Source organism: Micropterus dolomieu, linkage group LG13 (assembly GCF_021292245.1).
Source record: "Micropterus dolomieu isolate WLL.071019.BEF.003 ecotype Adirondacks linkage group LG13, ASM2129224v1, whole genome shotgun sequence".
Lineage (NCBI taxonomy): Eukaryota > Metazoa > Chordata > Actinopteri > Centrarchiformes > Centrarchidae > Micropterus > Micropterus dolomieu.
In genome coordinates, this window is record NC_060162.1 from 18,621,135 (window position 1) to 18,632,917 (window position 11,783).

Sequence of the window (11,783 nt, forward strand, 5' to 3'; positions counted from 1 at the left end):
CTGGTTAGCTGAATTGGTAGGGCACAGGACTTTTTTTTTTTCTTATACTCTTCAAAAAAGTTACCTGTCACTTAAAAGCTTAGTATTCAAAATTTCTAGAAATGATCAGTGCAAACAACCAAAGTTAAGTCTCTAAAAGCACATGCAATTAATGAGACAGAAAAAATGACCTGGCTTATTTCTCAGGCCTGTTTTGTATTAGTTTGTATTTACATTGTGTGGCAGTGTCAGTATGTAATGTACAACTAAACACAAAAATACAAAACTCTAATAAATTGTCTTACGACAATTTAAATATAGGGTAAATATCTTTAAATCAGAAGTGTGTGATATGATATATTATTTAGGTGCATAATGTGAATTAAGAGTATTAAGGCACTTATATGATATGTGAGTTTTGTTATGATTGTCCCAAAGGTTGTTAAGTTTTATTTATGTATTGAGCCACGCCCCTTTAAAAGGTTCTCTGGTCACCATCTTGAAAGTGAAATTAGATATCAACGAGGTTTATACAACTTTTGATAAGCTTGGTCCAGTGATGGACCACTGAAAATGTGTGAGCAGTTGGAGCTATCATGTAGTAGAAGATGTTAACATTATGTTTTTCAAAAAATTTCAGCTTTTTTATAGAGCACACTGAGTTGGACGTTAACTTTCAAGTCAATCAGATTTACAGTGCAAGGGGTGTGGCCTGTCAAAAATGTAAGTTTTGAGCCTTAATTACAGAATCACCATCTGGCTGATTGGGCTCATATTTCTGTGGAAGCACATGGACATCATTGCCAGTTACTGGTCAAACTAGCTTATTCCAGCTCATGGGAATTTGAGCTGAAGCAGCGAACAAATACTAATTCACAGAAACAAACACAATAAACTAACACAAATGCTGTTTGAACCCTAATAAATTACCTCATTGTATATTTTTAGTGGTGAATTCATCCCCCTCAGCATCATGTAAACATTTAGCAGCGAGATGGTACGCAGCCATGCAAAAGTCAACAAATTTAAAAGCACTAATTTCATAACATGAATCAAAATTTAGCTTGGAGTTGTGCAACAATGTTGGGCAGGTTAAGAACTGCCAAAAATCAGGCGGGGCAGACAATTCCCGGCACCAACCTGGCTTAGTATACTCCACCTCTATAACCTTTAAGAATAAATATCCATTCGTAATCAAATGATTATACAGTAATCCGGTGTGTTAATACTTGGCATACAACTGAATACTCATGTCTATTTACCAGAGGCAAAATGAATGACTGAATTCACTTCTGGTTAAGGCTCCACAGTAAACAATGTCTAAAACTGCACCTCTTAATGCCAGCTCTCCTATATTAATTGACGCAATGCCCATATTATCTGAAATTATATGTGCACTTTGTCAGCAACATCTCATACAACAAACTCTGACTTTACCATTAGTCTCAACAATAATAGACTAAGGGGATGGCTGGCTCAGCCAGCAGGCTTAAATGACCACTCTGCAACACAGTTTAAAGCTCAACGTCCACATTTACAAATCCATTATGGCTACCTTTCTAATGACGTTCTTCAACTGTCATGTGCCTTGTACAGTTTATATGTGTGTAATGCCAAGGTGTTGTGAGTAGGGGAATTATAAGTTAAAATATGCTACCATTGATAGCAATGATCAAGGCTATTCATTTATCCTCTGAAAAATACAGAATAATTTATAAAGAAAGCCTAACATAATGGTCATTGTTGTGTTTGAGTAGATACATGTATAAAACATAATGTACAACAAAATCCATTGCTTTAATGGAAAAATATTTCACATTGAGGTACAGTAACGTAACATTGCAAACAAGAAAATGGTTTTACATGCAGATAAATGTATCATTGCAATTTCTAAAAGGTCATGTATTTTCTATTGGTGATTTGAACCTATCACAATGGTAGTTCCCTCATACAGCCCAGGCCTTAAGGCAAATTCTTAATACAGCAGTCATAGCCACTGGTAAGAATAGCAATACTGTGCCTGAGGGCCACTGATTTTGCTCCTAGAAGTTTCTGTAAAATCAGAGGAGTGAGCAAGATAATCTCCCTTGGCAGGCGTTGTCAAGGTGTCATGGTATGCATTTGTTCTCAGGCAGATGTGCTCAAGGCTACAGGTTGTGCTTGACAGCTCTTTGTCTGTCAGTTTCTATAACATTGCATCACCCTGCAACAGTCTAAACAGTCTAAAATAAGTGAAAAACTATTAAATTATTAACTAATTATTAAACTAATGTTTAAATAAGATAAGACATTTGATCTTGCATGCATCCACTAGATGGTGGTGTTTCTGAAGAAACTCCCAGGTGAGCATCCATTCAATCAAAACCTACAAATGTCTGACAGCAGGTTACACAAAGGGATGTGTTTTAGCCTCATTTCCAAAATGGAAATTCTCATGGAAATTGTTATTTTATTTTATTTTATTTATATTCAGCAAGGAATATGCAATTATTATGTCAAAATTATGACCTCCCTAAAAATACATCTTACTGAATGTCTGTCATTACCTTATTCTTACCAGAATATATGGCTAAAATAAAGGTTTAAATCAATAGTTAAACAATATGTGTCCTTCAATATCAACATTTTTTTAACTTGTGCTTCTGAGGAGGAAGAAGCCTTGTTTGTTTTTTCTTTCCAATTTGTTGCATCACTGCGTCTTTGTGGAAATGTGGGAATTGGCAGGCATTAGCCATTAAGACCCAGTGGGTGCAAATCTATTAACATTCAGACAGTGCTGCAGTGATGAGAGCTGCTTTGTGCCAGCTGCAGCCTCATGAGGCACGGTCACTGAAACCTCAATAACCAGAGGAACAGAACTACCTCTTTATATATTTTACTTTCATTAATGAGCAGAAGTTGTCCTGCCACAGTGGACGGCTTGTCATGCTTAGTGAGTGTTTTCTAACACATTCTTTCATTTTCTTTATTAAGGCTTCTTTTGAGGCACTGCCCCCCTGCATTTAAATTCACTCTCTCCCTTTCAGCATATTGTGTGGGAGTTCTAAATCGATGTGTCACAGTTCTATGCCAGATAATACTTATTATGAGATTAAAAGGAGAGGAAGCTGGAGAACAACAGGAAATGAAAATAGGGAAATATGTACAACATTTTATTGGTGACGTGAAATAACCGTTGACTGAGCAAATATACTGTACTTCACAGTTCAAACTACTCATGAACCACCAGAAAGCTACAGACATACATAATAGGCTACAAATAAGATTCACATTAGAGCATGTACTCGATTAAAAGGCCAGACTTCAGGGAACCCATCTGAGATGATTGATTTGGGTGAGATGACTATCATCAGATATAAGCATTAAATCCGAAGTCACTCATTTATCATCATAATAGTAAAATTCAACTCTTTTTATGCTGCTCAGGGAGCACTCTTGAGGAACCCCAGTGATCTTGGCTGTATGACCTTAACATCACGAATGGCCTTCATTTTGAAATGCCTATAGTCGTTTACATTGGCGGAAAGTAACTAAGTACAATACTTATTTTATGCTATATATTTATGCTTTATACTTCACTATACTTTATTACATTTTAAATGCAAATGTGCTTTTTACTCCATTATATTTCGTTGAGAGCTATAGTTAATACTTATTTTGCAGATTAATATAGAAAACGGTTGTAGATTAAGTATAGAGTAGTTCAAAAGAACACCCTATCAAATACAACAGCAAAAATGCTACTTGCACATAATGCCTCAATCCAATAATATAGTATATGAAAATGCAAAACTCACAGGAGCTGTTTGTTTGTCAGCATACCCAGTACTTTTGATACTTCTATATTATGTATTTTGCTGATAATACTTATATACTTGAGTTAATGTAATGAGTTAATGTAATGAATATCAACATTTTTTTTTACATTTAAAAAAAACTGCCCTTACACATTGCTCCAAATGAGAAAAAGACAAATAGGACAATGAAGACATAGAAGATGACACCACTGCCTTCTAGTTTGTCATACAAAATGTTCTGTAGCTGTGTCATGGAAACATGATTGACACCTTGCTCTCTTCATGGGGGTGGGGGGGCTGTCCGTGTCGTCGTCACCCGCCCACCCCCTTCCTCCTTCCTCCCTCCCTCCCTCCCTCCCTCCAGGCAACAGTGACGTGCAGCTAGAAAGCGGGACCTGCCCTCCTGTCGCCATTTTTCGGTCTCGTACTCGCACTTCTGGTGGCTCGGGTGAGGGGGGGGACGAGCAGAAATAAGGGAAAGTATAAAATATAGAATCGTTAAGCCGGGATCCCTCGTGAGCAGTCTGGAATGCACGCGGAAGCTACAATATAACGTACGAGCTCCTGAGATGCACGCGCTGGAGACAAGCCGTTGCTGTGAAATATTTTTTTGTGTGAAGACGTGTTGCGGGCCGCCATTTTTTTGCCGTGCTGCCTCAAAACTCTGTTCCGACTCGAGAAAGGGGATTCAAAAACGCATTTCCATGACGTGTGCCTTACCATAAGATCAAGAAGATACAAACTAATCATTTCGTTTCCGACCCGCGGCCACTGGCAGCCTTTAGAAGACATGCGGATTTAACAGATGAAAAACTGAGGCCACCTTTTCCGTTCTCGTAACTGACAGTGACTGGAGGAGAAACATTACAACAAGAGAAGACTGGTGTTTTCTCGGAAGGCGGAACGAAAAAGGGAAGCTTCATTGATCATTTGTTGCTTCTGTGTCCGTCGTTTGTCTGTGCTAAGTTTGAATTATTTTTTTCTATTTTGGCCGCTAAAACAATCACGCAGCCCTTGACTGGTGAACACAGGGAACACATTATGCTCCAAAGTTGGATCAAGCCAGTCGCCGCCTGTCTCTGAAAACGCAAGGTTGTTGATGTATTGTATTTTTTAAATCCGAGGTCTACGGAGCCTGCGGCGTTTGTGCAGAAATCACTCGAAAACCTCTCAGGGCGGCGAATGCCCTGCCCTGCATCTTCCAAATCCTCCAATTCGCTGTGATTGGGCAATCCCCACCACGATCACACGTTTTAAGTTATTATCTAGTCTGTTTTGTAATTTTCTTTCTTCTTATTTGTAGGCCGATATTAACTTATTTTTGAATAGAAATGTCAAGTGCTCGGTTTGATTCATCCGATCGGTCCTCCTGGTATTTTGGACCCGTGTCACGACAAGAGGCACAGAATAGGTTACAAGGACAGAGACATGGCATGTTTCTTGTTCGAGACTCGTCGACCTGCCCCGGCGACTACGTGCTGTCAGTATCTGAAAACTCCAAAGTGTCTCACTATATCATAAATTCTTTGCCCAGCAAGAGGTTTAAGATAGGCGACCAAGAGTTTGAGCACCTCCCCGCTCTCCTGGAGTTCTACAAAATCCACTACCTGGATACAACCACGCTGATAGAGCCAGCCCCCAGGTAGGAAATTCACCACAATACTCACTGATTACCATGATGTACACCATGAGTAAAATAAACATCATGCAAAGGCTTCATATGCCAAAGTGGCTAATGTAGGTCAACTGGGATGTCTATTTTTACCAAAACTAACCCACTTTCACTCAGACTGCATTCCCCGGCAGATATGTTACAAAGCATCCACTTTGTCAATTTTGAAACTGGTTGCACTATCGCCACACTTCCCTTACTGTTTTTAGTAAGTCTATGGTGGTGTCCCAACACACCAAGTTGGGAAAAAAATAAACAATCACCAGCGAAGATGCTGGTAAAGTTTGCAGTTTGTGTACTCTAATAGCAATGCTTGCTTACATACAGCTGTAACTCTTAATTAGATAATACATTCAGCTATTTAAGCACAGATGAGTGTTTTTTTGTTGTTGTCATTATGTATATCTTTCTCCAAGACATTGGATGTAAGATGGATATAAAGTTTTTTTTTGTTCTTTTTTTATGTAAGCCTTTTTGCCAACTGCTTGTATACACTGCATTAGTAAGCATTCATTTGTAAGTGTTCCTTGAAGAGGCACAAATGTAAAATGGCCCCTTTGATCTAACCTCAGCTTATATTTAACACCATTTAAAAAAAAAAAAAAAAGGGGAAAAAAAAGAAATACATGTGATGCTGGAGAGAGAACCTGTCCCTGATGTCTTTTGCCTCATTATCATAATCTCTCAAGGTACCCAAGCACTGGGAGTTGTCCTATCCAGCCCATAGGTGGCCCAGAGGAGAACCTGGAGTATGTGCGGACTCTGTACGACTTCACTGGCAGCGATGCAGAGGACCTTCCTTTCAAGAAGGGGGAGATCCTTATCATCCTGGAGAAGCCTGAGGAGCAGTGGTGGAGCGCTAAGAGTAAAGAGGGACGTGTTGGGATGATCCCTGTGCCCTATGTGGAGAAATTGGTACGACCTTCACCTCATGCTGGCCAGTCTTCCCATGGATCTCGCAACTCCAATAGCTATGGGATCCCCGAGCCCTCCCATGCCCTCGTCCACGCCTATGCCCAGCCCCAGACACCTTCGCCATTGCCCCCTGGAACACCTGGAGCAGTTATCACCCCTCTACCGTCCATGCAGAATGGCCCCGTCATGGCAAAAGCCATCCAGAAACGAGTGCCATGCGCCTATGACAAAACAGCTCTTGCTCTAGAGGTATTGTAAAATGGGATTTCACTTTATCCCCCTAGTTTCTTAGAATGTCCTTTTGTCTCTTGTCCTTTCTCTTTCTCTCTCCTCACGTCCTCCTTTGCTGTTTTAAAGCTTTAATTGATAGATGCTTTTGTCAGAGATTAAGTATCGTAGTCAACAGTATATGACCCATAAAAGACCAAAGAGTTTAACTTTGGTCTTTTATGGGTCATATACTGAATGTAAATTCTGGGGACATGTTATTTTAGGGCTTTAACTAACGTACTTTTTGGTTGAAATTGGGTAACATTGCCAACCTAAAAAATCCATTTCAGATACAGTTCATGTGAGAGAACCAGTTTATCGTTTGTCACATAACCAGCATATCAGATTTTTGTTTTGCAGTACCTTGATTTGTAATGCAACATCATGCAGTAAATCTCCATGGCAAGTAAGTGGCACAACTTATAGTAGGCTTCTCTGCTGGAGAGCATCAAACCCAGGCTGAAAAGCAGAATTTTGCTGCCCTCTTTGGTTAAAGGTTTCAAGCTTGTTTCACCCCTAAACCTCGGTGGTTAGGTGTGGTCAGAAATGAACCAGTAGCAGCACCTATTAGTGATGTCACAGGGTACTGGAGTCCACCTGCACACCACTGCAGCAAGGCAATAAGTGAAACCACTGTAGGTCAGAAGTGGTTTCACTTTAAAATAAATAAAGTATCTTCTAAAATAAGTGAAACCACTGTAGGTCCGAAGAAAGATTTTTAGGTGGTGCTAAATAACTCTCTTAAACTTCAGTACCTTGTTGAAAGGTTTGACTGAACATTTCTACCACAGCGCTAAAAAATGTGTCCAGCTACATTTTTTTAACAAAAGGTCCTGCAGCTTAGCCTTTTTCAGTGTATAAATATTTAATTTTAGTAAGAACAGCTGCTGCAGATGACAATTGTTCAGAGGTTGACAGAAGAGTTGGGTTTTTTGCTCCTCACATCAGCACAGCCTGCCTGTGATCCCTAGTGAAGCTCAAAGGTTCCCAGGTCAAGCATGTAATCATTGTTGATAGTTATAAGCAATAAGTTTTGCATTGACAAAGCAAACCAATCACAAATATCTGAGATAATTCATTTATATTGGCTCTGTAACTTTTTATTTTGGGAAAGTCCCAAAAGACTGGTTGTCAGAAGATTTATTATACATTTAAAAAAAGGATAGATGGTACATTTCACACCAAAAGTGGAATATTTCTCCCACTGAACCGTTTCTTGTAAAGTTTGATTGCATTGAAATTGCAGTAGCCAGTAGCTAATAATGAGAAAAACGCCCACAGTTACCACAGCGGCCTTGTTGGTTCTATGTGTGAAAATGTCGGGGTGGGGGTGCTGCTTCAGATAAAGTCTCGCTATGCCCAGCTATTAAAGCTTTGGTTTTTTTTCTTAAGTCGTGGTAACCGGACCGTATCTACAGGAGATTCTTGTTAATATGCATTAAGATGACTTCTGTTCAACTTCAACTTGTTGCTCCGGGCACTGGCTTTTTGCACCATGCTGATGCTGTCATGGTGGGATGCTACTTGTTGACGGCATTCATTGCAAATTAATGAATGCCAGGTACATTTATTGTTTTCTGATTGGGCGTGAAGTCATGGTGGGGTAAGTGACCAGGTGTTGGAGATCTGTGTGCTTTGTCTGTTAGTCACCATGTTGTTTTTCTTCTTGGAATGATAAATTGGTTAATGCAAACTACACATTGAGGCACGGGTAGAGCCCCAATTCTCCCAGTTGTCTCTAGACTACTCCGGCTTAATTTTCCTGCTTGTCAGCTAGCTGCTAAACAGGCTGCAGCACAGTAAACGGCTCTTTTGCATTTCTCAGCGGGGCATTCTGGCAATACAAATCTTCTTTGACTGTGTTAACGTGTTGAAGCATGTGTTGTAATGCATAATGTGCACTTCCTGTATATACTGGGGCTCCAAAATGCTCTACTCTGATAGGAGACTGAGATGTAATAATGCCCCTAGGTGGGGGAGCTGAAAATGAAAGGTATCTCTGCTGCCATTCACTGACATCAGAGTGTGTCAATAGATATGGGAAGTAAACTAGTCCGCCATATCTAGGGAGACACGTCATCTCTATGACTCTTAGAGAAATAAGGGTATATATTTGGACCGTGAGCAAACCAGGTTAATGGTATTCATGCTAAAGTTCCCTCTAACAACAGTAGTCCTGTCCTCTCTGCTCTCGCCAAGGTCTTTTTTTAGAATAACAGAATAATAAATCTGTGTAATCATGTGGTATAGCCGTGTGACCTTGTAAAAAAAGAGGCAAGTCTTCACAAGAATCTTCTTATTCCAGAGCACCCTTGATTAACCAAAGAATATCCCAAATACTATTTCATATTTTTATCATAATTGCAGCAGCAAGGGTGCATTTAAACCTTATGTTGATCGACTCAGATGTTCGCTCCAATTATTGTGTTCAACAAATATTTCCCAGGCTCCCATCAGTGTTTTTAGTTGATGAAGATATTTGGTCCTTAATTATGATTACTCACGGTAAGCCCAGTTAATTTCAAATCTTTCTTTACTGTTAATCATTACACCCTAGTTTAACCAGCTGCTAAAAAGGTCCAGTTGTCACCTTTGAAACGCTAGAACCTGTTCTTAACAATTGAGAAAAATGGCAAAGACAATTCTACCCTGTCTGTGTGCTTCAATGACCAGAGCTGCTGTGAGAGAAAGTGTTCACCTTGCTTCTTTTTCAGAAGCATTTTTCAGGGCAACATTACCACACATCAAATATGCCGCTGTTGTGAAAACTGTATGTGAACTTCCATATTTTGCTAGTCCTGGGGATGAAGAGAGGCTGTTCAAATGTGTGTGTGACAGTTTCCAACTGATACCACTCAATTCACAGGCACAACATAAAAGACTATAGGAAGCATCTAAAGGAAAACTGTGATGCAAACTTCATAGTATATACTCGCACCTTGGTGATAAGGTATCAAAGGATTAAAGAACTATATATTTTATTTTTTGTAAATTTCTAGAAAACGTGCAAGTTTAGTGTGAGTGTTTCTCCGGTTCGTCTTAGTTTATACTATATTTGATTATGTATGTATCCTGGCAAAACTAACTAAAATGAAAGAGTAAATATCCTTAGTTTTCATTTATTTATTTATTTTATAAATAAGCTTACATTGCGAGTGGATATGAAGCAGGGTGAACTGACGTTGTGGGGCAGTTAGTTTGACCGGACCGGTGTTCTGTCGATTTATGCTACCTATCGAGATGGGCTGCTTGGCGTAGTGGGAGCATTATTTGATAGGGGATATTAGTCTATCAGAATACGGTACCCCTGAAATTATGTTACAATGTAATCAAAAAAACAGAAGATGTCATAATGGCTATTCCACCAGTGTATGGATGTGTGTGAATGCAGATGTAGTGTAAAAGCGCTTTGAGTGGTCAAAGACTAGAAAGGCGCTATACAAATACAGAGCATTAAATTTATATAATACTGTGAGAGTTATAACTATGGGATTGGAAAAGGGAACACATAAGGTAGCTTTTTTCGATAGGGCAGAGCGACTCGATAGACTTGTTTTGCGCTACGGTAGCATTTTTTGACAAGGCAGCATATATCGTCAGAACACCGGCAGTTCAGCAGTGTGTGCGGTGATTAGCCGATAGGTACCTGTTGGTGAGCCCTGGGTGTGTTGTGCTTTTGTCTTCTGCGTGAAGAGCTGGCAAAGCTGCGTGTTGTGTGGCTGTCCTGTCATGATTGCTTTATCCGTCAAGAGAGCCCTGGGTCAGGTCAGCGTCTGGCCTCAGCGTAGCAAGTGGCGACCACGGTTACGAGGAGAGCCCCTTGTAACCTTAGGGGGAGGCTAACTTAGCCGGGGAGACCCAGGTAGGGATCGGTTGCGTAGTTGGTGGGATTTGAACATGTTTTCTTTTATACATACATGCAGGGTTTGTCCTGCATAGAGAAATTTTTTGGCACCCCCCAAAGAGGCTTTGGCAAGTGCCAAAGGGAAATCGCCAATGCCAAAATTATCAGAATTGGGGGGGGGGGAAGGCGTTTCAAATGTTCTCCTAATGTGATTTAATAGCCATTTATCAAACAACTGTTGAGCTAGCAGAACATAAACTTAAAGGAGACCTATTATACTTTTCCTCATTTTATGACTTATCTACAATGTTATAATGTTGGATGTTCATGTTAAACATGGCCAAATTTTAAAATAATGAGGTTAAAGCATTTATAAGAAATCCCTGTGAGCAAAAACCTCAGGGTTTCCTCCTGTTCTGAACGCTCAGTTTTGAACTGCTTTTTCTACCAACGGCTCCCTTCTAGGTAATAAGAGCCGGTGTTCCATATATGGGCACTAAGGGCAGGGCAAAGCTCAGTCTGCCTGTCTCCCCCCCCAACAACAACAGCCTGGTAACATGTTTCAGGTCTTGGCCAATCAGAAGACAGTTGGCTTTGAGAGAGGGGGCCTTAAAGAGACAGGAGCATCTACAGCTTGACCAGACAGAGGCTGAAATGAAGGCCTACAAGAAGAATCAGTTTAAGAAAAAACATTTTGAATCATGCAAAGCTGCCATAAAGGAGTCACAGAACTACAATATAGGACTGGAAAAGAAGTATAATAGGTCTCCTTTAAATATGACGTCTTGACTTCCAGCAGTCACCTCTCCTCTCATTGTTTTTTTTGTTTTTTTACGCATGAAGTAGTAGTATCTCCGCAGGGAGATCAGGAGCCTTTCGTGCAGCTGTGTGCATCAGGCTCGTCAAAGTCACTTTTCACGAACCAAACAATCACAGCCAGGAGTAGGCGGGACATTAAAATAAGGTTGAGGCACTACAGCAAACTTTAGAAATGCTGAACTTGTCGTTCTGTATACACGGTTATTATTATTGACAAGTTAGTAGGCTACTTTGCATAAACAAATGAGAGACTGACCACCAATATATATCAATTATTGTGCAAGCATTTGTCTTGCACAATAATTGAATGACTAAAAACAACCCAATGAAATTTAACTACTGTTTTGTCCAAATAATATTAAGCTACTAATAGTAAGCTATAGTAGCCTTTAGCCTACTATGATCTGAAATTATAATGAATATACAAACATTGGCACTGATCAAACCTTAACCACAGTGTAGGCTAATATCAGAAAGGTTTTATTAG

General features: G+C 39.9%; 1 protein-coding gene across 1 annotated transcript in view; it reads left to right on the forward strand.

The window, feature by feature from the left end:
- Window positions 1-4,154: 4,154 nt before the first annotated feature.
- Window positions 4,155-11,783, forward strand: part of crkl (v-crk avian sarcoma virus CT10 oncogene homolog-like) — a 15,472-nt gene continuing 7,843 nt past the window's right edge. The window contains exons 1-2 of the mRNA XM_046067011.1: window positions 4,155-5,418; window positions 6,138-6,612. Coding sequence (XP_045922967.1) covers window positions 5,108-5,418; window positions 6,138-6,612 — 786 coding nt within the window. The 5' untranslated portion in view covers window positions 4,155-5,107. The remainder of the gene's footprint in view (window positions 5,419-6,137; window positions 6,613-11,783) is intronic.